We start from the raw sequence: 25,919 nt of genomic DNA on the forward strand, positions 1-25,919 counted from the left end.
TTTGTGTGTTTAAAAGGTGACTTTTATTGAAAAATTTTTGTTACACAGAAGAAAAACAATCGCCTCATTAACAGCTAAGCCGTACCTAACACATAACTCAACCAAAAACATCTCAGCCATCTAACGGCTGTTAAATCAAAAACTGTAACACTTAAAATACATATAAGATGTAGATTTGTTCAGAGGAAAATGAACTATAATTGACTATTTCTATGTAGTTGTCACAGTAAGTGATTTTAATCCTCTGGGTCATACTTGTTAGCAGTAGGTTTGGTCCAATCCTCCCCTCAGGTTAAATCTAATGGTTTCCTTAAATTCTTGTAAAAGCACTTTGTAGCAAGGATCTCTATAAAGATGCTGAATGGTCATCTTACATGTTTGCACTCTTATTCTGCCAGTGGGACTAAGCCCGGGGTCCCCAACCTGTGGTCCGCGGCCCACTGCTGGTCCGTGGGACTGTCCTCTTGTCCCCGCCGCTGCTGTTACCTTAGCCGGCGGCCGCTTCCATATATTCCCCTCTCATGCCGCCGTGTAGTGATTCCCAGCAGCGCACAACGCAGCTGCTGTGTGATACGGAAGGAAGCAGGAGAGCGGTTCCCATAGTAACGTAAGTAGCGGTTGGGGGAAATTGGGCGGGGGGCACTGTACTACCCATACTAGAACACTATACTGGGCACTATACTAGTTATACTGGGCACTATACTAGCCATACTGAGGCAACTATGCTAGCTATTCTGCCCCCCCCCCCCCCCAATAACCCGCTGCGCACGACACTGTCCACTAGGACGCGCCACCACCCGCGATCCTTGGAAACAAATTTGGTCAGAAAGTGGTCCCCGGGCCGGAAAAGGTTGGGGACCCCTGGACTAAACAATCATCCTCATTCTGTAAGTGCTTTTTGAAACTAAAGGAAATCCTGAGAATCCCCCATAAGATGGACTAGTCCAAAACCTGATGGGTAAGAGGCCAGAACTTACTGTAAGTGACAGCTACCTAGAAATAAAGTCATTTACGGTGCATTTTACTCCGAGACAGATGTACATCTTATACATATGTGTACACAGTATTTTATATGTTATGGTTTTCAGCATAGTGCTCCTTTAACGTTCCAGTTCAATTTCACAAAGATATGATTGTTTTATTGAATTGAATGTGAACAATTGCAGTTGAAACGCGTCATCTGGTGTGTCTGAGCACACATAACGGTAATGCACTAACGTAGTGCAAGTCAATAGTTGGAAATTGATTAAAGGACACCTGAACTGAGAGGGATATGGAGGCTGCTGTATTTATTTCCTTTTAAACAATACCGGCTGTCCTGCTAGTATCTGTGGCTGCAGTAATGAATACAGCCGAGCTAAACAAAAACACAACGAGATCTACTTACCTGGGGCTTCCTCCAGCCCCTGGCAGCCTATCTGTCCCTCACCCCAGCTCCAGTGTCCCGGAATCCTCTCTGTAGCAGATGCCGACCTCGCCAGGTCGGTCTCTACTGTGCCTACATGAGCGCACTCCTATAGCCGGAGCGTTCTGTGCTGGCAAAGTACTTCTGCGTAGGACGCTCCAGGACAAGTAAGTGCGATTGCGAGCGGTTTGGCCGCGTGCTTGCACAGTAGCTGCCGACCTAGCGAGGTCGGAGACACTGGAGCTGCAGCGAGGGACAGATAGGCTACCAGGGGCTGGAGGAAGCCCCAGGTAAGCAGATTTTTGTTTTGTTTTTTTGTAGCTGGATGTATACTTTAATATCTGGATCACACACCTGAAACAAGCATGTGGCTAATCTAGTCAAACATCTGGTCTGCAAGCTTGTTCAAGGTCTACATCCACAGTATCCGCAGGACAGCCAAGCGACTGGTATTGTTTAAGAGGAGATAACAGATGGCAGTCTCCATATCCCTCTCAGTTCAGGTATCCTTAAATGGTTCCAGGATAAAAGAAACAAAACTATGATGGTATGCATTTTCTTTGACAAAGATATAGCCACATTCTTCACTGCATGATATATTCCAATACTCTTATACATTTGAATGTAATAGTGTGTTACATCAGTATGGCTTCTCACTGCTTTGCTAGGTAGCCTTGTAAGAGTCCTTGTACACGGGACAATATGATCTCATTTGTGCTACTGCAGTTGTCTACTCCATAAGGCGGGTCAATGGTCAGCACTCCAGCCACACACAGCGTCCTTGAGGACTCCCCCTGAAGAGCAACGGGAATGTTGTTTTGCTCCAGCCAGCTCTTCAGGCTTTGTTTTCTGGCCTCCAAGTCATCACTGAGCTGTGCGCTGGTTTCATGACCCCCAAAGACATGTGAAAGTTTCTCACTGATGATCTCATCAGGTCCCCGTAACACCTCTACATTCTGCACTGCATGCCCCATCACCACTCGGATCTCTCTCTTCTCATTCTCTTGGAAGTCAGCCAGGACCATGCTGAAATTAATAACAAAGGGAACTGGTCATTACATGTTGTTATTGACTGATATGGCACCATCATCTTACGCAACACTGTAAGAAGCACATACTAGACATAAGTGCATAATAATAAAAAGGTGGTGTACAACATGGATGTACCAGTAACTAATGTCATCCTGGTTCAAAACTTTCTACAATTACTGCAGCACATACAGTTGTCTAATGCTGGGAATACATCATGAGTTTTTTGGCACATAGATGGCTCAATAGATCATTTCACAAGTCCGATCTGATTTAGATCGTTTTTCTGATCGATTTCCTCATAGAAGTGAATGGAAATTGATTGGAAAAACGATTGAAAAGTCTGCTGAAAAAAAAAACAGTGTATTCCCAGCACAACAAAATGTGCAACAGTCACTGAAAACAATTGGAAAGAGCCCTTCCCTTGCCAGGTTAAAGGGATTGGGGAGGTAGGGTTTATAGTCTATTATGCTGGGAATACACAGTACGTTTTTGCCGCTCGATTGAGCCATTTAGATGGCTCAATTGATCATTTCCAACATGTCCGATCTCCCACCTGATCAATTGCGCATAGGGAACAATGGGAAAAGATAAGAAAACCGAATGGAAGATAAGAAGATCGCCTGCATAATTGAGCGCGGAAAATGATCGGGTGCGAAATCGAGCAGCAAAAGCGTACCGTGTATTCCCAGCATTATGCTAGGCACACACCATACAATTTTCTGTTAGATTTACCTGCCAGATAGAGGATTACCAACATCAGGGGCGTAGCAATAGGGGGTGCAGCGGTAGCGACCGCATCGGGGCCCTTGGGCCAGAGGGGCCCCGAAGGGCCCTCCCTCAACTACAGTATTAGTTCTCTATTGGTCCTGTGCTCATAATAATCACTTCTATATATACATTGAGTAGTGGTAAACATTAACAAGCTCTTCCCCATCCCCTTCTTGCACCTTTGACACTGTAGTTGCCATTGGCAGGTTTTGGTGCGCCGTATCAATTGTTATGTATAGAGTGCCTGGGGGGCCCCATTGTAAAACTTGCATCGGGGCCCACAGCTCCTTAGCTACGCCACTGACCAACATGTTACCTGCCAGATAAATAATTACCAACCTGTTGGAAATTATCTATCTAACCATCTATCTGCTTAGCAATTAGGCATTGTTCTACTCAGCAGGAGATAACCGGAAGAAAATGCACCAGAGATAATGACCAGTCTCTACAGAAAATAATCTAACAGAAAATTGTATGGTGTGTACTAGGCATTAAGCCCCATCTACACCCTACAATTTTTTGTCCGATTCGATTCAATCCAACATTTCGGATCGGGATTCGATTCAATTTGCCATTGTTTGGCAATGGTAAATTGAATCGAATCCCGATCGGACATGTCAGATTGAATCGAATCAATGAATGGTATAGAATCGGACAAAAAAATTGTATGGTGTCGATGGGACTTAAATCACAGGTCAGGAACATTTTTGGCTGAGAGAGCCATAAATGCCACATATACTAAAATGTAATTCCGTGAGAGTCATACAATAAATGTTTCAAACTGGAACTGTACACATGCGCAGCAGAGGGCTCACGTCCCTGTTGCCATGGAGATGTTTATACAGTTGATCCTCTGGGCAGCGGAAGTGTCAGACATGTCTTCAGCTTCTCTTGGGTTTCAGCAACATCAGCAATTTTCCTGAGAACCAGACAGGAGAAATACTGCAGCTTGTACAATTAGCTAGCTGACTTGGGGGTTGATGCACTTTGTAGGATGAGATCCCTGCACTTTGACCCAATAGGCTGTTTGTCAAGTGACAGACAGCCTATTGGGCCAATCAAAGTGCAGGGATCTCCTCCTACAAAGTCACTGGACCTGACAGGGGCAAGGGTGGGACAATTGGAGCAGCCGTTGGTTTGGGGGCTGCGCGAGTAAGTTAGTAGTGCTTGCTACAGCAGTAGCGGGCCTACTTTGAAAATTTTACTTGCGCTGTCACACTAAGCTGCGCTGCTTGAGCAGTGTAGGTTAGTGAATCAACCCCTAACTGTGAGCCAGATGTAGCCATCAAAAGAGCCACATCTGGCTCCCGAGCCATAGGTTCCCTACCCCTGGTCTAAAGAGATTGGGGAGATAGTGAGTAAGGCTGTGTTCCCACTTGGGCTGAGAATACTTTTTGTCCATTCTCCATCATTGCTAAACGGACAGTGACCGGCTCCAATTTCATAAATAGGAGCCATTCACACTTGTCAGCCTGCAGCAGATCTGTGAGATTTGTTGCGGTAAGCGGACTGCACTTCTGTGCAGGCGAATGTGTTCCCATGGGGGTAATGCATCTTCCCCAGACTACAGCCGGACCACGGCGGACCATCAGAGCAGACGCTCCACTGTCCACTCCCGCTGACCGCACGTGGTCCAGCTCAACTGGGAACACAACCTAAAAGTATATTCAGTGTCAGTAAGTTTCACATTTGGTGGGATGGAGAGATTGGTCAAGAATGCCCCAGATTAAATGCCTAAAAATGGGAGGATTTTGCACTGAGGGACAAATCATTTTGCACAAGATGATCACATACTGTTATCCCAGACAGCGAATACCTGGTGTCTCTGTGTAGCATAAGCCACAACCGGGAGATACTGATTTAAAGAGGAAGAAGCTACAACAGTGCTGGGAGGAGATTTTGTGGCTGGCACTGAGGCCTGGTGCACACCTAGCGGTTTTTGAAGCGATCCGCAAGCCGCTTCCGCCTTGGAAAACGCTTGGCTAATGTATTTCAATTGGATGGTGCATACTGGCGGTTTGCGGGTTTTAGCAAACCACAAACGTGGGTCCTGCAGCACTTTTGTGGTTTGCAGAAGCGTTTCTGCCTCAATGTAAAGTATAAGAAAAGCTCAAACCGCTCTGGAAAACGCTAGATCAGAGCGGTTTTCCAGGCGTTTTTGTTACAGAAGCTGTTCAGTAACAGCTTTTACTGTAACAATATTTGTAATCTACACAAAAACTCTCCCAAAAATGCTAGGCATGTTTAGAAAACATCTCTAAAGATGCCTAGAATCGCTCTGAAATCTGCTCCAAAAACCTCTAGCGTTTTGAGGATCTGCTAGCAGTTTTGGTGTGCACTGGGCCTTACAGCAGGTTGCTATTGCCTGATTATAAGGCTGCTTTTACACTTAGTGCGGTGCGACTGTTAACGATCGCACCACCAATGGCCGCGGTGTCACAAATTTAGTGAGGCATAAGTATGCCTCACTTTCAGGGTATATGCGCAAGTTGCCCGGTAACACTGCAGCAGTGCATTATCTGCCGCACTCAGTGTGATAGCCCCATAGTGCTGTCACTACATCTGTGACGGGGTGCAGCGATGCACTGATTGTAAAAGGGGCCTAAAGGTGCTCATCGATAATAAAACAATGATTATGGAATCTAACCAAATCTATGAAGTAGAAGGGTAAACGGAGTAAATGTACCTTGAATGGATACTTTGGGCAGTCACTTACATAGCAGTATAATTGTACAATCACAATTGTATAATTGATGGGCACCTTAAAGAAATGCTATGTACTAGTTGTGGACTGGAGTAAGTACATCACAGTGTGTAATTAATATTGGCAGGTGCGCTTTGTCCTGGAACTAGCACCACTTTCAGGGACTTTAGCAGTGGCAGCAGCTCGCTACTTGGAACCATTTGCAGGTCACAGATAACAGCAGTTCTAGACTAAATAATCTGTGATTGGATGAAGCAACAATCCTCAGTATGCCTATACAAGTATCCACTGTCTTCTGGGCGACCTCATTTGAAATAATACTCTAAACTGTATTTTTTACCCATGTCCTATGTTATAAGCCTGCAGCATGAGGTTCCCTGCCTTTCCCTCAATGGTGGTTGCATCATGTAGGACACATGCTTCAGCCAGGTAATATATGGATATTGTGTTTCTGCGCTTCACTATGGCATTTAATAAAAGCACCTTACACACACGTCACATATATGTGTCATTCAGTGATCTACTATGGTGCATCAGTAAATTACTCCATGGGACAGTTGAACACAGCAGGCTAGCAATTCTGCTAAAACAGTCCCAAAGATAATCTTTGCTGAGACTAGCGTTTGCAGAAAGATGTAGGCACAACTACCATGGGGCCCAGGCCAGCAACAATAAAGGTGCTCATACATCAGAAGATGTATGGGGAGATTGACCAAGAGACAGATCTCTGATCGGAGAGAGATTTCCCTGTCCATAGAGCACAGGCCAACTCCCGATCAATTCCAGCATGAAATATCTTAGGAATCAGCCTTGTGATTTCACCTCACCATCCCCCCAAGCTGTCCCCCCCTAATATAAAATGCCCTCCCAAGCTTCCCCTCCCCCCCGTGCAGTATACTTTACCTGTCTGTGTCTGCCACTGGCTTGGCTTCATACATGCACCTTACGTGGTTGCCGTATACGTGGGCTTGTGTGACGCCGCTACCGCCACGCACCCGATCAAGCAAGTTGGCCCTACATAGATACATGTGACCAATTTCAGCCCAAAATTGGTTGCATCGTCAGTCAGGCATGCTCTTTGCAACACCGATTTTCATTTGATTCATTAATAATTATCGAAACATATGGTCGATCGGCCGCCAAGTGGTTAGATGTACGGCCACCTTAATGCTGAGCATACACGGCTCGATTTTGCCGCTCGATCGATTCCGCAGTCAATTGTCTTATCTTCCGCTCGTTTTTCTTATCTTTTTCCATTCACTTCAATGCAGAATCGAGCGGCGAATCAATCGGGTGGGAGATCGGACATGTCGGAAATTATCTATCGAGCCATCTTAATGGCTCAGAATCGATCCGTGTATTACCAGTATAAAGGTCCGTACACACGCCGGACTGGAGGCAACGACGGGTCCGTCGTCACCTCCCGCTGGGTGGGCGTTCCAGCGACAGTCCGGCGTGTGTACAGTCTGTCGGCGGACTGATACGGCTGTTTCTGAGCGATCCGCTCGCAGACAGACTGTACACACGCCGGACTGTCGCTGGAACGCCCACCCAGCGGGAGGTGACGACGAACCCGTCGTTGCCTCCAGTCCGGCGTGTGTACGGACCTTAAGGGTCCCATCTAGCTACATAATGATAGCCAGGAATAGCATTTGGCAAACAAGCTTGCATTGAATAAGCACACACACAATTCAGTTGCCTGCAAAAAAAAAAAAAGTAATGAATTTACAAATGGAAGCTATTGTTTAAGAAATCTTTAAAATTGAATTAAAGCCAGAAACCCAAGAATGGCTTTTGATAGGTCTCTCCCACCCAGCAGGGAATGGTTCTATTCACAAGAAAGTAGTTTGTGGTAACTTGATCTGCTATGCATAGAAAGTAAATTATAATCTGTGAGCAGTTATACAATGGTCAGTCCAGCTCCTTGTTTGCAGTAAATAATCTACATAATAATACACATGCAAAAGAAGTGTAGCTCTTCAGCCAGCTACTCAATGGAAATGGAGCAATGTTTACTGTTGCATGCTGCTTATTATTATTACAAAGAAGGTAGCTTAGTAGTAAGTAGTATTGCCCTGTAAGGTTCCATTCACACTGGGGATTGCTAAATACTAGCAAAATTGCTAGCGGTTTCTTTTTTCACTGAACATGATTTTTGAGTAAGTGCAATTTTTTAACAGTCACTCCAAAATCGCAGAAAAGTGATGCATACACTGCGTTTCTGATTTCCACAAATCATGAACCGCTGCATTGAGATCACTGCCATATACTATACATTACAATAGCGCTTTTCAAAGCGCTAGCGATCGTCAGTGCTGCGGAAATTGCTCGGTAAGCTCCCAGTGTGAATACATTTTAGCACAGTTTAATGACAGAATGACAAGCCTACAAGCCATAACAAAAGAAATGACCCTGACACAACCATGGCTAAAGCTGCACACACTAGATAAATGTCAACCACATTTTCAGATCCATCCATACAGCAGCAGACTGTTGGACTGCCTTGAGCTGCGTCTTATTTACCTGGCAGACACAGGATCAATGGTCACCACCCATCCTTGGTATTTATTGTTTTCATCAGCCGTAACTTTAACTTCTCTATTAACATAAGTTTGCCACTCTGGAGGACTTTTCTCAAGCCAAGCAGTCATGCTTTTGTTTTCTTTATCACGAAGATGAGGAAACACAATCAATGGCTCTAATCGGGGACATAAAAACAGTATCAGAATATCACAGTCTCCTGATTTTGTCTCGATAAACAACATGATAATGCAGGTCTAATGCTAGGAATACACGGTTTGTTTTTGAGCCATTTAGATGGCTCGATAGATCATTTCCAACATTTGTTTAATTAGGTATTTATATAGCGCCCACATATTACGCAGTGCTGTACAGAGTATATTGTCTTTTCACTAACTGTCCCTCAGAGGGGCTCACAATCTAGTACCTACCATAGTCGTATGTATCATGTAGTGCATGTATGGTCTAGGGCCAATTTTTGGGGGGCAAGCCAATTAACTTATCTGTATGTTTTTGGGATGTGGGAGGAAACCGGAGTGCCCGGAGGAAACCCACACAGACACGGGGAGAACATACAAACTCCTTGCAGATGTTGACCTGGCTGGGATTTGAACCGGGGACCCAGCGCTTGCAAGGCAAGAGAGCTAACCACTACGCCACCGTGCTGCTACTGTCCGATCTCTGGCCCGATTGTTTCGCCGCTCAATTCCGCACTGAACACAATGGAAAAATATAAGAAAAACGAGCAGGCGATAAGAGAATCGCCTGCGGAATTGATCGAGCGGAAGAATCAGCGGGCAAAATTGAGCCCTGTATACCCAGCATTAAGCCTCGCACACAGCTGATAACGACCGCCTCAGACGATAATCAAATGTGTGTACATAGCCCCCAACCCTGCCTGCCTACCGCGCAAGCAATCCACCAGGCGGATCAACTCACCCCCAGCGACGGCCGATTCCTTTGTGTACGCTACTCCCCCAACATTCATCAAAGGTGTATACACAACTTTATATGCACAGGAGACACCTCTATCCCAATATAAAAAGATGTAACACAGTTTAAATAACATAAAAGGCATTCACAGTATGTACATGGAAAAGGAGTAAAAACTAAAATCAATAGTTAAATAAGAAGGAGAGGAATCGGGACATGATCCCTCAGGCAGGGGTCACACTTGCTTAAAATCGTGTGTTTTGCTCAACACAAAAAGGGCACATAATGCTGCCCAATGCACAATCACAGTGCACTGGGAGCATTGTGAATTTTTTCCACAGTGGCAAAAATAAAGCCGACACTGTTCCCCTTAATAGTAAATGCCCCCCAGTGCACTATGTGCACTATACAATACCTGTCCACGTCTGCAGTCCTTCGTACAGACAGGTTCCCCACGTGGTTGCCGGCATACACATGGACGCATATGTGATGTCACACACACGCACCCCCATTACTCCGGCGTGGGGCACGTGTATGGATGAAGGACCCAGTCCAGAGGTAGTGGAGGACAGGTAATGTACAGTGCATTGGGCACCGGGGAGGGGCACATTAACCATTGTGGGGACATCGGCCGGGCGGCGGATGTGTTGTCATAAGGCCAATACCAGATCGATTTCAGCATGAAATGGATCAGGAATTGGCCTGTGGTGTATGGGCAGGCAACAGATCTCTCTCCCATCAGATTCAATCAGAGATCTGTCTCTTGGTCAATCTGCCCATACATCGTCTGATGTCTACAAACGCTAGATTATGGGCTGAGGAGGTCGTTATTTGCTGTTTCAGCCTGGTACACACATTGAATTATGACTAGCCAAACACTGACCATTTTACCACCTCTATGTAGTATGAGGTCAACAGATATTGAATACTATGAGCAGATTGTGTAGGTAAATCCTCAAACTACATGGGGATGGTAAAATTGGTCAGTGATTGGCCATTTATAAGGCTTAACAAAACAAAATGACAAAATCTGGTAAAAATGTAAGTGAAAGTACGTTGTGCTGAGTGCCAGAGCTTCCCTACAACTTAGTATGGTTGAAAAAAGAATTCTGCAAAGATACAAATCTCCAAGAATTTATGAAGTGCTGCGTAATATGTTGGCGCTTTATAAATACAATAAATAAGTGGACACTGTATTAGAAAATAGAGGCCACTAGCTGCCAAATACTGGTCAAATATGTGAATTGACTGGCAGCTAGTGGATGCCATTTTCTGGGCCAGGGAAGATTTGCTTGTTCTGCTGTCTTTTTCTTAGGCATGGGTGCACTTCATTATTTTTTTCCCCTACTAGTTTATCAGTTTTAAAGCAACAATAGATTTTAGCGTCATTACATTTTAGTAGGATGACGCAGCGTTCTAACCGCAAGTATTCTAACACACAATGATTAAGTTAATGTTACCTGTAATATTCCAATGTCTACCAAAATGAAAAGCGTGGTTTCAAACAGATTTGTTTAAAAATCCTATAGAAACTGAATGAGCTACCCTACCAATGGTCAGTACTGCTCACTGCAGTACAAAACTATTGGTTGAAAATATTGAGGCTCGGTTCACAGTGGTCATTTGCATATCATACACGTTATAATGGGTATGAACCACAATGGAGACTGGACATAGACTGTAATACATAAGCCTGCATGTAGTGAGCTAGAATAATGTGATCAGTTACAACGCAATCAGTTACGAACAGCCCCATAGAAATGTATGGGCAGTGAGCTGACATGCAGCATTATTCTGCAACACAACTGGCCACTGGGACCAGGGCCTCAACTTCACATTTATGATGTATAATACCCTAAAAAATCTCTGTGAGAGCCAGTGCACACCAAAAAGCGCTAGCGTTATCACAAAACGCACATTGCTTTTTGAAGTGATTTTTCTAGGCGAATCTAGGCATGTGCCTAGCAATTTTGTAAGCATCCCTAGCGATTTTGGGAGCGTTTTGGTGTAGCATTTTTTTTTGTTACTGTACAGCTGTAACTGAACAGGTTCTGAAACAAAAACGCTTGGAAAATCGCTCTGATCTTGAGCTTTTCAGAGCGATTGTCCACTTTCCTATACTTAACATTGAGGCTGAATCGCCATAGAAATCAGCAAAAATGCTGCAGGACACAGGTTTGCGGAAAAAAGCTCATCACTCTGTTGTGCTCTAACATTAGCCAAGCACTTCGATCATCTCTGAATCAGTGAGGAATTGATAAGTGTGTAAAGGCAAAGCATTTGTAGGTTTAAGTACATTTAAATTTCTAGAAGGTTTATGAAAGTAAACATGTGATAGCGTGCTAAGAAAAAAATAATGTTGCAGTTAATGGTTTAGATCAGGAGTTAAAAACAAACAAAACCAGTTGCAGCTAATTACTGCTATAGCAAGGGTTGAGCTTCTCTAGGACAATCTCGTGGCAACAGAGCTCAAGAGTATACTATACTGAATATGGTACCAAAGAGGAATACTGTCGGTTTGGGAAATTCTTAACTCGTTGCAAATTTATAACTAAAAAATTTAATTTCCCTGCAGACAGAGTCGATTCCAGTGTACCGAGATGCAAATTGATCAATCAATCGAGGTATGAAAGCTGGAGACAAGATTCCGCAGTTGTAGAGAGCTATCAATCAAAAGCAGATGAAACCGGGTTGATTGCGCTAGTTATACCGCCGCCTTGATAATATTAGCCATTGAACGCCCAAGCAAAAGCAATGTATTACCAACAGCAATCACCCCTACCCGACAGAGAGCCACTAGTAGCTTCACTCTTTTCCTCACCTGCACATGCAGATACCAACGTCACTTCCTAAGAGAAGGACCCACAATCCATCAGTTTGTAGTTCTGATCTCTTTTGTGAATATGAATGTGTGTCGAAACGACTGGCTGCGTGTGCATGTGGTAGTTTTGAGAATACAGTTCCGTGTGTGTCAGTCTGTAGCATAGGCACATACAGGTGTTAGTGTGACTGTAACATTACAGCCTGAATTAAAACCCTCACCCCTTAGTGCTGCATCCTTATTAAATGAATAATTACAGCATGGCTAGGCGTTGATGAATAAAGTGAAACCGAAACATCAGCGGTAGTTGCTTCGGAGCACGGCCCCCTATAGCTCTCAGTAAATACTGTCTGTAGGCAGTAAAGTCGTGTAGTGAAAGAGCTTGGAGAGAGACCCGAACACGGTGTTGCCATGCCGCCACACACGCACGATAACGATTACATTACATACAACAGCGACAGTTAGACTGTTGCTAGGCCCACGTAGGACACGCCCTCTCACGCCTGATTGGTGGGTGTTCCTGAATGACGCTAAGCATTCGCATCCAATGCAATGACCCTGCGACAGCGCCCACCTCGCCTTCTCTTTATATAGCGGGAGCAGGCGGGCCGCCATATTCTAGTCACGGCGCTGTGGTGGAGTGTTAGTCGGGAGAACACATGTCGCGGTACGGGAGATACAGCGGAGGTGAGTACAGCTGAGTGTTGCCAGCAGTGCGGCGTGTAGCGAGCCCTGTGTATGGCAGAGAGGTGGTGCGCCTGCTGAAGCTGGGAGCTGCAGATGGCATGCTGCCGCCATTTTGTAAGGCGCTTTGCGTCACGTGTTTGGCGCTTTGTGTAGGTACAGGGATGCATAGCCGTTATTACGTTAATATTGGTCTCTATAGAGATGTTTCAGCGTGTTCTGTCTGCATTGAGGGGGTGGTTCTTGTTTCCACCCGTCGTTACCTGCACGCTGCCAGGTTTACTTAGACCTCACCGAGCTACTTCTGCACCCCTCCCCCCTGCACGCCTATTCTGTGCATCGTGGTGCCTATAGGACTGAGCAGACCGGTGCTTGCCTGACCTGCATGGTTCCCTAATCCCTAGCAACCCCACCTGCCTTCCTAGCCTGCAGCCCCGACGCTCACACCTCCGTTTTACCTAGTGGCCTGCTTGTCCAGGTAGCAATTGATATTTTGTGGTTACTGGTTGCTCTGGGCGAGCGAAAATCAATTTCTATATTTTTGACGTGTGTGTCTGAATCTAATCGGGCAGGGAACACGCTTACTTACTGTTTTTGTATAAGTTTTCTGCACAGAAAAACAGAACATGTTCAATCAATGGGCTAGTTCACAATTGAATTAAGGGCCCATTTCCACTTGTGATGCGCGTGTCTGCACGACGTGCAGCGTCGTTTCTGGGTGTGTGGATGCACAGACCAATCCCATCAGCTGTGCTATGGACCGCTATGGGAATCGCAGCCTCACCTTTTCGGATGGAAATGTCGGAAAAATCGCTAGCGCAAATGATTTGACCGGCGGTGCCATTGTACCCTATGGCAGTTTCCCTGCATGATTTGCATGCGGGGACACTGGATTCGGCACGGAAACCTTGCCAGTGAAAACGGTCCCTAATGTGTTTTTCATGTGAAGAAAATAACTGGCATTCTGCACATTTTGTCAGTTTTCTGTATCAGTTTAATTAGCTGATGTGAAAAGTGTGCGGTTTTCTGTATAGAAACACACTTGGTAAGTAGAAAACTGAGACAAGTGTGTCCCCTGCTTTCAGGAAAATCTAGGTCTATTGTGGGCACAGGATAAGATTTGGTTTGGCAAGACTGAGGCCTCATTCACAGTGGGAGGTTGTGGAGCTGTTATCTCTTCTAACCCAGTATACTGCACTGCTAATACTATGTCCCAGTGCGATGTTAGCGTTGCATTGTAGTGTGTAGCGTTATGGTAACTCACTGCTCTACCTCTGTGTTACCAGGTACAGGAAAGCATACTCTTCCTTGCCTGTATGCTTTCCTGTACCTACTGTATGAGACAGAAACACAGCGTTAATGTGGGTTGCCACTTTTATTGTGTAATAATGCTGCATTGTGACTTCAACTTCTCATTACAATGCAATGTCCCACTGTGAATGAATGCATTTGCTATGTTTTTGCGCAGGGATCTACAAAATTAAACATTGGGATTTTAGTCCTATTGAGTAGTAGGTCTATAAATATGGTTTATGTTCACTTCAAGGTTGTAGTAAGCTGTATTTATGTTAACTTTTGCCTTTATTTTTTTTTAGAGGCCAAAGTGTATGTCGGTAACCTGGGGACAGGTGCAGGGAAAGGAGAATTGGAGCGAGCCTTTAGTTACTATGGTCCACTGCGGACTGTCTGGATAGCTAGGAACCCTCCAGGGTTTGCGTTTGTCGAATTTGAAGACACCCGGGATGCAGAGGATGCAGTGCGGGGCTTGGATGGGAAGTATGTACTGAAGCACTTTCTGAATTGCTACTGATACTTATGTAGTAGACACACATTTCCTCTTCGTCAAAGAGGAACTACTAATGCTTCTGATCGCAAATCGCAAGGTACATTAAACTAATGGAAACTGCAGCAGCAATTTCCATTAGTGCGATGCGATTTTGGCCAAAGCGCAATCGTCGTCCTGCCGTGTTTTGTATGCGATTGAGCTGGACTATGAGTATAGTAACTCAATCGCATGGTGGAAATTGAAACTCGATTGCATTTCATAGTGGAAGAGCCTTAAATGTCACTTTCTACTTATGTTTTTATGAAGCTTTTACTATGGCATAGATGTAATGTGTGCAAATCTGCAGCGATCGGCAAAGTGCTGCAACCGTGGAACCCTATGAGGGTGGTTGTACTGCAGTGTTGCAATCTCAAGTCCTGCCTGCATTTTCGTCCCAGTTGCGTTGAAGGAATGCATGGTTTACGATCACTCCAGTAATCTTGCTAAAAATTGCTTTTTGCAATTGCATAAAATCGCTCCTGGTTATTTCTTTTCTCTTTCGGGTTCATGAGTTTATGTAGTTTATTATGCCAATGGATTTAAAGCTAATTATTGTATTTTCTCTTTACAGGGTTATTTGTGGTTCAAGAGTAAGAGTAGAGCTGTCAACCGGCATGCCACGTCGTTCCCGTTACGATAGACCGCCAGCTCGGAGGCCCTTTGATCCAAGCGACCGGTGTTACGAGTGTGGGGAAAAAGGGCATTATGCCTATGACTGTCAAAGATACAGCAGGCGTAGAAGGAGCAGGTACACTGATAGTCCTGACAGGTTGTCGTCAGATTAATATTCTCAATATGCTTGCTGTGGTTGTTTGAAAGCAGCAGTCCTTTAGCTGAGACATTCTTTGGCATGTTTTGTCACCCATTAGAGGTGATAAATATTGCAGTCTAGTTCAGAGCTGAATTTTGTATAAGACGTTGATAACAAATAAAACTAGATTCTAAGAATGTGAAGATGTGCCAAAGATGTGTAACTGGGCTTAAGTGACAGACTGCATCATGCTATTTGATATTCTAACACCATGACTGAAATAGAACCTGATTGTACGGAGCTAAAATATCTCTATATAGACATTAAAAGTAATTTCTGGGGTGGTGGAATATGGGCTTATTTAATTGGAAGGCAGTTTTGTCTGTAGCCCTAAAGCCACATATTTGATATGTCTTATTAGAGCTGGAAGCTTTATTGCATGCACTTGCCATAGCAGACATGAGCACCAAGAACAATGTAGATAATAGCTGCTGTAGTGTAGCTTGCTCTGTGTTGTAGCCACAACAGTGTAATACAGTTGGGACTGCTGCTTTTATTTTTTGGTGCTTTATGCCTTGTTTTATTTATTTGAACTGTTCAAATATATTAATCACCTGGTCAAAACCTTACAGGTTTCTTCGTTTGAGTCAGTCGCCTTGATTCAGAATGTCACGAGCCTTAAGATTTCATGCTGAGGCGCCTTGCAAATCCGACATTATGATTCTGCTAGACCTTGAGGTGATCAGCATAAGAGGCCAGATCCCCTCAAGCCTTCTACATCTAGATCCGCCATTATGATTCTGTAGAGGCCATGAAATCTAAGATCTACTGTGATCGCCGTATCAGAGTAATATTGGCATACATTTGGGGCTCCCCTGCGGTTTAGAAAAGAACTTCAGATTGACCACATTCCCATCTAGAAAAACCTTCATGCGTCAATCAAGCCTCACCTGGCTCATATGGCTGTCAGTTTGATCGTCGTTAGATTGGAAGACCTACAGTAGATGCAGCGATCGGCTGGTAGATCCTTCTAGACCGTCTAGATCTTCTAGACCTTGGGCCAAAGAGGGTCGACCTGCAGACTTGCAAGGTTTATTTTAACTACAAATTCTAGTCTTTTTATATTTTAGAATATTTGCTTTTATTGTAAATGAAATTCCTTTAACAAGTTTTCTCCTAGGTAGATCTTTTCACGGCAAATTAGGTTTCCTGTTAAATTTATTTTCAGACATTGCTAAATGTCTGGTTGTGGGCTACCTGGGCCTGCATTTTAGACATGTGGTAACTTGCTTTTTCAAAATGTTTAGGTCCAGGTCTCGGTCTCACTCCAGATCTCGGGGCAGGAGGTATACACGTTCACGCAGCAGAAGCCGCGGCAGGAGGTGAGTTATATACATTGCTCTGTGACCTGTATTGCTGGGGACCAGCTTGGACTGTAAGGCTTTTCAGGCATTTTGCCCTGTACACAAGTGTCTGAGTAGGTTAGGTGCAGTCAGTACCTAAAGTGACGAGGCATAGAGCCACAACAGTAAGGTCGGCCATACATGTGGGTTACCAACCAATGTGGCAAAATAAGTGATCCCTCTCTGATTTCTCTTCAACTACATAAGTGTATGAATTTTAAGAGTGCTTGTATTTAAAAAAAAAAATGCAAGTCTGCTTTAACTGTCAATTCTAGCCAGCATAAGTGCAGTCGTGTGCATATTGGCACACTTGCAGGGGCTTTTTCACCGGGTTTGGGGAGAACTCGGGAGAGCAGTGGCCATGACTCCTGCCCATACGTGCCTGGAGCCTCCATTTGTACAGGGGGAGTAAAGTTATTTTATCATAGACATGACAAAATTAAAGTTTATGGCACCACAGACTATGCATTTCAATAAGGTTTTGGGTTTTTGTTTGTGTATTAGGTTGTGTACACTTTTTTTTTTTCATGCATTGTATTTATAAAGCGCCAACATATTATGCAGTGCTTTACAATTGATGAATGGGGTTAACATGCAGGAGCTCTCAGTCTTTGGTAACTATAGTTCATTGTGGTAAAAATAGAATGAGTCTGTTCTGGTCTGAGAGGCTGGAAAGCCTAGAAGGAATTCCTTACAATTGAAAAGGTGCAGGTAGAAAACCATTTAGAAACAAACCTACTGCAAGTGCTTAATGGTGCGTTTTTTTTCCCCCTCCTCCCTAGGTCCAGATCTGGATCTCCCCGTAGATCAAGATCAGCTTCTCCACGTAGGTCTAGATCAGGCAGTCCACGGAGATCCCGGACACCATCAGTTAAAAGATCAAGGTAGGTTTGTTTTTGTTTTTTGTTTCGTTTTACATAAATTGGTCCTTAAATTCTGCTTGGGTTCTTAAAGGGAACCTTAACTGAACGGGGGGTATAGAGTTTTACTTACCTGGGGCTATTGCCAGCCCCCTGCAGCAGTCCTGTGCCCTCGGCGCCGCTCTGGAATCCTCTGGTCCCCCGCTGTCACTTAGTTTCGTTTTTGACGACTCACCAGTCGCCGGCCGCCATGCGTATTATTGGACGCATTCACCAATGCAATTAGCGCTATTGCGGACCGCAAAGCGTACAAAAATACACGTTGCCGCATTCTGCACGCGTAGATATGCGGCAACGCGTATTTTTGTACGCGTTGCGGTCCGCAATAGCGCTAATTGCATTGGTGAATGCGTCCAATAATACGCATGGCGGCCGGCGACTGGTGAGTCGTCAAAAACGAAACTAAGTGACAGTGGGGGACCAGAGGATTCCAGAGCGGCGCCGAGGGCACAGGACTGCTGCGGGGGGCTGGTAATAGCCCCAGGTAAGTAAAACTCTATACCCCCCGTTCAGTTAAGGTTCCCTTTAACAAGATATTATGCTGGGAATACAGTACGTTTGTACCGCTTGATTGAGCCATTTAGATGGCTCGATAATTTCCAACATGTCCGATCGCCCAATCTATTCCATGCTCGATACCACATGGGGAACAATGTAAAAGATAAGGAAAACTAGCAGAAGAGAATCTCCCGCAGGGAATCTACCAGGCAGCATAATCGAGCTGTGTAAACAACCTATTCCGGCATTACACTGGAGAGGGAAGCCTCAAGGCTCTATTGAGGCTTCCCTTGCTTATCTAAAGCACGCTACAATGCCTTGTTGCTAATCTTTCAGGGGGTGCACCATTCTTCTGCTTTAAGGTGACCATTTTCAACTGAAGATGAATAACTATAATTTTTTTTTTCCCCCCCCAGGTCTAGGTCCCGCTCTAGATCACGGTCCGTTTCACATCCGCGAAGCAGGTAAGACATTTCCTCTGTACAGAGAATCTCTTCTCACTTGTTACTTATGATCAGGTTCTTCACTGCAATTACAAGGTGATGTTTAGGAAATGGATACTCTGACACATGTAGAGGCCTAATCGCTACAGTGAGCATCAGGAAACCTATGCTGCTGTAACTGTCTGGAAGGACTGAAATCTATCAGATTCCTCTAGAGAACATTTTAAGCTAGGTCTATGGTGCTGTGTTTAATACAGCAGAATCTTATTTAGTAAACTCTGTACCCAGGTCCTGGCAAATGTGCTTGTATAAATATACAATGTATGACCAATTCTGATATAGTAAACTTCTGATGATAAACTACTTGGCCCAGGTCCCTTGCAGTTAAACTATAAAGGATTCTACTGAACATGCAGATTTCTAGCTTGAAAGCAGACCTGAACTCAGAACTTCCTCTATGCTCTAAAAGAAAAGCAACAGCATAAAAACCTCCACCAAAAACATTGTTACAGCTGATACAAATCCTGCAATAAATCTGCAGTGTTGATTTCCTGCTTTCATGGAAGCAGACATGTTAACATCCTGTGCTTTCAAATGAGCTTATTTGCTGTGGCAGTCAGCTGACACGGGAAAGTTCAAATTACACTGGGGATTACGACACAAATGAGGGGGAATTAGGCTAAATTTTATAAATACATACAGGGTGCATTTGTTTTTTCTACTGTGAGTTCAGGTCCACTTGAAGATTAGTCCATTGACACAACCAGGATTTCTGCTGGAAAGTATTGGCACTCTTGACTTTGCCAGTGTTTGAATCATTAAGCAGCAGTTGACTTTTTTCAGATTGGTAGAAGTGCAAATTCCATATTTGCTTGAAAACCTGAATTATTATTTTCTCGTTGACCATTTCTACTGCAGTAAAGGTCTTGGAATGAGTTTTTCATGTCTAAATTTTGTGTAAACAAATTCAGCAATGAAGCTTCAGAGGAGCCCAGATTAATGTCCCTAAGTTAAGCATTTTATGCTTTGCAGCTTGCTTTAGTAAAATTTGAAACATTAACTGGATTAGCCTTTTACTAGAGGCTACTACAGCTATACTCTTGGTGACCTGGCGGGCTCTGTTGGCTTTACTGTGTGTGTGTGTGTGTGTGTGTGTGTGTGTGTGTGTGTGTGTGTGTGTGTGTGTGTGTGTGTGTGTGTGTGTGTGTGTGTGTGTGTGTGTGTGGTAATCCATTTAAGGCAGAGGATCAATGGCACCTCCATGTACTCAGTAGGATTCCCTCAAAACTGCCTAAGCAGAAGCATAATGGTTTAAAATGTTTAACTATAGGATTTTAAGATTTTATTTTCTCTTACAGGTCTAAGTCGAGATCTGTTTCTCCAAAAAGAAGGTAATTCACTTTTGAATCCTAAATGCTCTAAACCCTTAAAGGACGACTGAAGTGAAAAGAAAATTAGAGGCTGTCATATGTATTTTCTTTCCTATGCAATACCATTTGCATGCAGATAATCTTGTCAGATCTGGCAAACGCCTGATCTGCTGCATGCTTGTTATGGTCTGTTTAAAAGTATTAGCAGCAGAGGATCAGCAGGATAGCCAGAAAACTGGTATTGCTTTATATGGCAGCCTCCACCTCCCTCTTGTTACAGGTTCAATGCCTAGAACTGCATTAACTATATGCCCAACTTCTATCTGTTAAGCAATTGACTACATCCCAAGGCTTCCTAGCATCATGGGATCATTTTGTTTAGATTACACCATGCATTTGGCTCCTACAGTGCTCCACAGATTGCTGCATATATGTATTAAATGGGGGGGGGGGGGGGGTGTAAATTCTGTACTAAAACCTGTACTGGGTAGAAGTACATGGAGGATGCCATTGCTCATAATTGACTTTTCTGGTTTTCATGTTAACCACTTTTGGCCTTAGCAGTTCATCTATCTACTTTGCCATGTAAAACCTACATAGGTTGAATGATTTAATGGGCAGGTAAATTAACCACTTCAGGATTCGGCATACGTGTAACTACACCCCTGAATCCTGAAGTGGATTGCATGGAAACGGCCGCTCATACGAGCGTGTCTCCGTGAACACCCTGCGAGCCGCCGATCACGGCTCGCAGGGTAAATGTAAACACACGGGGAAGATCTTCCCCGGTGTTTACATATATACGGCGCTGCTGCACAGCAGCGCTGTAGAGGAGATCGGCGATCCCCGGCCTCTGATTGGCCGGGGACCGCCGGCACCTGATAGGCTGAAGCCTATCCTATCCGGCGCAGGACGGAACTCCATCCTGCGCCGCTCACAGAGGGAAGGGGAAGGAGGCCAGGAAGCGCTACGGAGGGGGGCTTTGAAGAGCCCCCGCAAGCGCAAGCAGCCGGCGGCGATCAGACCCCACCAGCAGGACATCCCCCTAGTGGGGAAAAAGGGGGGGGAAGTCTGATCGCCCTGGCTGCTAGCTGATTGGTGCTGCGGGCTGGAGAGCCCACGCAGCACCGATCAGCAAAACGACCCCCTGGCACAGAAGTGGTTAAATAGGATAGGTGCAGGAACAATGATCTAACTTACTGATCAACAGTTTTAAAACAATGTGCTCCAAGGTTTCAGTTGTATCTATTTAGAGTCTGAAGCCTAACACCCCCCCCCCCCCCCCCCCCCATATGTTGTTTCCTACTCCTCTTAAAGCTGACCCAAATCAAACATTTTTTTAATATAAAATATTCAGTTGCACCACTCTTACACATACAAAAATAAACACTCCAAGCCCATGAGCATTTCAGTGCATACTTTTCACCCTTTTTTCATAACTAAGGTTATACAGGTGGCAGCCATTAGCAGGGCTGTGGAGTCGGGCAATTTTGGGTGCCTAGAGTCGGGAAAAAATGCACCGACTCCTAATGAATTTGTAACTGTAATTAAAATAGAAAATATGTTCTATTTCTCAGATAATAGTCATTAAAATAATGTATATATACAGTAATAGCTGTGCTTAGTCCACAAAAATGAAATAAACCAATCAAAATTAGTTACTTGTGCTGCTTCAATAAAGCAGTCCCCGTATTTTTAAAGTCAGATATACATATCTGATTGTGACTGTATATATGTGTACACAGGAAATATCTATCTATCTATCTATCTATCTATCTATCTATCTATATCTATCTATCTATATCTATCTATCTATCTAGCTCTATCTATATATATCTATCTATCTCTATCTTCTCATATATCTCTATCTCTATCTTCTCATATATCTCTATCTCTATCTTCTCATATATCTCTATCTCTATCTTCTCATATATCTCTATCTCTATCTTCTCATATATCTCTATCTCTATCTTCTCATATATATATATATATATATATATATATATATATATATCTATCTCTATCTATATTCTCATATATGCTGTAAGAATAAAGCCTGATGTATAGCTGTGTCACTAATAGAGATGATCAATGAGATGGAAATAATTCTGCACTGATGCTGATTTATGCAAATGTATGCACTCCCTTTGCTGATGAAATCAAATAATTTGATATGTTAAAATTTGGTTTGGTGACTACAAATTAAAGGGTACCTGAGACGGATGAAAAGTTTTTTATACATACCTGGGGCTTCCTCCAGCCCCCTTTTGGCTAATCAGTCCCTCGCTGTCATCCACCACCCGGATCTTCTGATATGAGTCCTGGTAATTCAGCCAGTCAGCGCTGTCCGGCCGCATGCCGCTCCCACAGCCAAGAACATTCTGCACCTGCGCAATAGTGCTGCACAGGTGTAGTATGCTCCTGGCGGCGGAGTGTGTGCATGCGCACTACCCCCCACTGGCTCAAGTACCTGGACTCAGGTCTCAGAAGATCCAGGTGGTGGAGGACAACGAGGGACTGATTATCCTGAAAGCAGCTGGAGGAAGCCCCAGGTATGTATAAAACTTTAATTTTATCTGTCTCAGGTTTACTTTGTTACACAGTAGTACTATACTCTACATATGCACTCCCCACAGAGCTGCAGGGAATCCACTGAGAATGCTGTGTACATTGAACAGAGGTGTTGTCTGTCACCCATAAACCTTGTTCAGATTGTGCATGAAGAATGTGTAATAGAGGAAGAATCTCCTCATTCCCCTGCAGAGTACCTGCACATCATTCTTGCATGTACCCACACTTGCATTGCCTAGGGCCTGATAGATGTTCTTTGTTCCGGTTTGTACCTTTTACAAGTACTCTTACCAAGGACTAGTTTTTAGTCTAAAGGGAATAAATATAGTAGTCTACATATCCTTCTCACTTCAGTTGTCTTGTAAAATTCCTAAGCGTTGGCAGTTAAACGAATTTCATGTTACATACTTTTAATCAACAAAATTGTAATATGCAAATTAGAGGAGTCTGAGTCGGTGGAATCCTAAACTGAGTCGGTGGATTTTTGGACCGACTCCGCAGCCCTGGCCTTTAGCAATTCCTCCTTTGCTGGACACTTACTCAACCAGTTTGCCGGATTCTGTCCCGGCAATATGAAAGGAAGAGGGGTTCCTGCAGTAAACGTAAAATATTTTATATTTGTCATGTAGCTGAGAAAGGCTGTTATTTTTATAATTTAGAAAATAAATTTCATTTCTGAAATCTTGTATTTTTAATTTGGGTCCACTTTAAGCATTAATGCCCTACCTGAAACGCTGCATTCCTGCGGCTGAACGCTCACTTAATCCCCGGGAAGATTTGGGCAGCGCTTCCATGTAGCGGTAGAGCTTTAGGCTGTAGCTCTGCCTCTGCTTGTCAATTTGCGTGGATCTCCACCTCTCCCTGCCCCTGTCTTCTTTCACTGAGAGGAGCGGGGATAGGCTGCTATCAGCGCAGATTGATGCAAATGGAGGCAGAACTACAGCCCAAAGCTCTGCCTCCCTGGCTTTTTTTTTTTTTTTTGTCCTGAGATTTTGGGGGACTAAGTGAGCGTTCAGATGCAAGGATGCGTTGCTGCAGTTATGACATTCATTAACAGGAATAGGCTTTTTTTTTTTTTTTGAGACTTAAGTCTCTAAGTCTGGCATTGGTGTGCAGCCGCTGGCCAGGCTGCATGCATCCTACAGTGAGTGTATGACGTCACTACTACATAATGCACAAAGTGCTCACACGCGTGTCCTGTAGGAGGTGCCCAGCCAGTGCCTGCGCACTAATGCCAGACTCTGGTGACTTGGAAGAGGCTACCAGGGGGGCATTGAAGTAGGTTTTGGGGGGTTTCTCCTACTTTCACACTGGCATCCTTTAAAATAAGGTCACCTCTTAAAACCATATAAAATGTAGATAGTACAGTCTTTCCCCTAAAATAAGACCTACTCCGAAAATAAGGCCTCCCTTATATTTCAAGCATGCTAAGGCCTAGCTGGGGGGACGCTTTGTGTATGGGGAGGTGTGGGCTCTTACCGCACCTCCCTTGTGGCTGCGTCCTCCTCCATTCCAAGTAATTCCTCCAGCGGCGACATGGTATCCAAGTTATGAGGGCGCCCTTTGACCCTTACGCTGCACGCAGTACGCTTTGCCGGCTCGGCGCTGACGCTCCCCTCATGTAGTAGTAATCAATGTGAGCCTGGGACGCATCAGCCAGGCGCACGATTATGATAGGAAGCGAGCGCCAGCGCAAAGCATACTGCGTGCAGCGTGAGGGTCAAAGGGCGCCCTCATAGCTTGGATACCATGTCGCCGCCGCCACAGGAGAAATTGCTTGGAACGGAGGGGGACGCAGCCACAAGGGAGGTGCGGTAAGAGCCCACACACCTCCCCATACACAAAGCGTCTAGCCCAGCCCCCCCCCCCCCCCCCCCCCCCCCGAAAATAAGCCCTAGCACTAATTTCCTCCCCAGAAAGAATATAAGACAGTGTCTTATATTCGGAAAGACGGTAGGTAAGTAGCTTTTAACAGATTGTGTATTCTGAATTCATCATGGCTTTGAAGCAAACCTCCTATTTGGTGTGCTTTATGCCAAGCTGCGTGAGATTTGTTTGGACCTGTGGCTTATCTAGCAGAGTGTAAGATCTTTCTTCTTGCACACTGAGGCCAGCCCCTTTTCCATCATGTTCTTAAACTGAGGGTAATCGAGCAAAGCTACTGCATCACCTGGATCTTCATGCTCTGATAACCGTGTAGACCTTTGCAGGCAAATATGTAAATGACTTGGGCAGGTGATCTTGGTTACACAATTTGCTGCTAAGCCATGTATAGAACAAGATTTCAAAGCTATTCAGGCATGAAAATTCTTGTGTAGTTTTACAGTTGCATTCATGCGTCTTATTTTTCTTCCAGTCGCTCACCATCCAGAAGCCCAAGGAGGAGCATAAGCCCAGAGAGGAACGGCTGAATAGAGGCAGTTCAGAATTTGTCGCTACAGAATATTTTTTTCACCTTTAAACTTTTTTTGTTTTTAAAGTCACTTCAGTAGGTTAGCGTACAATGTATGTTATATCCTGTCAACCTGAAAGTGAAATCTTTTTTTTGTATCTGGAATTCAAGTACTTGTTAACTGATTATAATGTGTTGAATAGTGTGAAGGGAACAAGACTGCTTGGAGATGGTGGATTCCACTTTAAAACCTGTGTAAGATAAATGCCTGTTGCACATAGCTTGGTTTACTATTTGTCATCAAGGACTTCCCTTCCTAAGCAGCATGAATGAGTTTACTGGCCATCTCTGTGAGAATGCAGTATATGTAGAGGCCACCTTTCAGACTTTGTTTTATGGAATGGGCTGTTAAGAAAAACTTGATAATCTGGGAATGGCAGCTTGTACAAAATGTTTTCAAAGCTCTCCTAAAGCTTTAAACACTGTTGCAAATTTACAGCTTCAGCCTATGTGATGTTCTAATAAAAGTTTTTCAACTTAAATGTCGTCCATGTCTAGAATATTTATTAGTTACACCTCACACTGCACTCTACCTTATTGACCTTCCTACTTCTGCCTCTTCACTCCCACGTATAGACCAGCTGGTAAATGGAGGACTTGGAACTTGCGTGTAGCTATGTCAATGGAGGCTTCAGCTTTTTTTTGAGGCTTGCTTGTATAAAGACTTGTTCTCACTATGTACGACCTACTTATTGGATTGCAGTCAGTTGTGGAATCACTGATTTGCTTTCTTGTAAGCCATGTTGCTATTCCCACTTGTGATGGAATTCATGCAGAGAAACAAAAGCAATTGCACTTTATTTTTTTGTGTGGGTGGGG

The 25,919-nt window shown here is 44.2% G+C and overlaps 2 protein-coding genes across 8 annotated transcripts; one reads left to right on the plus strand and one right to left on the minus strand.

Moving 5' to 3' along the window:
• GEMIN6 (gem nuclear organelle associated protein 6) lies at positions 1-13,748 on the minus strand. Of its 6 annotated transcripts, none has more exons than XM_068232201.1 (3): positions 13,652-13,748; positions 8,433-8,607; positions 1-2,431 (listed from the first exon to the last, which is right to left on the minus strand). In XM_068232201.1, exons 2-3 carry the CDS (start codon positions 8,558-8,560, stop codon positions 2,059-2,061), a joined length of 501 nt encoding a protein of 166 aa, XP_068088302.1. In that variant the 5' UTR covers positions 8,561-8,607; positions 13,652-13,748; the 3' UTR covers positions 1-2,058. The 6 variants fall into 6 exon arrangements, with proteins under 6 accessions (XP_068088302.1, XP_068088305.1, XP_068088301.1 ...); XM_068232204.1 differs by lacking the exon at positions 13,652-13,748 and adding an exon at positions 13,457-13,530; XM_068232200.1 differs by lacking the exon at positions 13,652-13,748 and adding an exon at positions 12,405-12,996.
• Positions 12,697-25,582, plus strand: SRSF7 (serine and arginine rich splicing factor 7). Of its 2 annotated transcripts, XM_068232197.1 has the most exons (8): positions 12,703-12,870; positions 14,463-14,643; positions 15,264-15,440; positions 16,751-16,825; positions 17,629-17,730; positions 18,681-18,728; positions 20,066-20,098; positions 25,005-25,582. In XM_068232197.1, the coding sequence occupies exons 1-8, from the start codon at positions 12,843-12,845 to the stop codon at positions 25,057-25,059; spliced, it is 699 nt and encodes a 232-aa protein (XP_068088298.1). In that variant the 5' UTR covers positions 12,703-12,842; the 3' UTR covers positions 25,060-25,582. The 2 variants fall into 2 exon arrangements, with proteins under 2 accessions (XP_068088299.1, XP_068088298.1); XM_068232198.1 differs by lacking the exon at positions 20,066-20,098 and having other exon boundaries at positions 12,697-12,870.
• Positions 25,583-25,919: the final 337 nt, after the last annotated feature.

Source organism: Hyperolius riggenbachi, chromosome 4 (assembly GCF_040937935.1).
Source record: "Hyperolius riggenbachi isolate aHypRig1 chromosome 4, aHypRig1.pri, whole genome shotgun sequence".
Classification (NCBI taxonomy): Eukaryota; Metazoa; Chordata; class Amphibia; order Anura; family Hyperoliidae; genus Hyperolius; species Hyperolius riggenbachi.

Bases quoted from the DNA above. Each gene is read 5' to 3' on its own strand.
- GEMIN6 (XM_068232201.1), bottom strand. From the start codon at position 8,560: ATGACTGCTTGGCTTGAGAAAAGTCCTCCAGAGTGGCAAACTTATGTT. The intron at 2,432-8,432 runs GTAAATAAGACG...TATTAATTTCAG, and splicing joins ATTGATCCTGTGTCTGCCAG to CATGGTCCTGGCTGACTTCC.
- SRSF7 (XM_068232197.1), top strand. From the start codon at position 12,843: ATGTCGCGGTACGGGAGATACAGCGGAG. The intron at 15,441-16,750 runs GTACACTGATAG...CAAAATGTTTAG, and splicing joins AGCAGGCGTAGAAGGAGCAG to GTCCAGGTCTCGGTCTCACT. The intron at 17,731-18,680 runs GTAGGTTTGTTT...TTCCCCCCCCAG, and splicing joins CCATCAGTTAAAAGATCAAG to GTCTAGGTCCCGCTCTAGAT.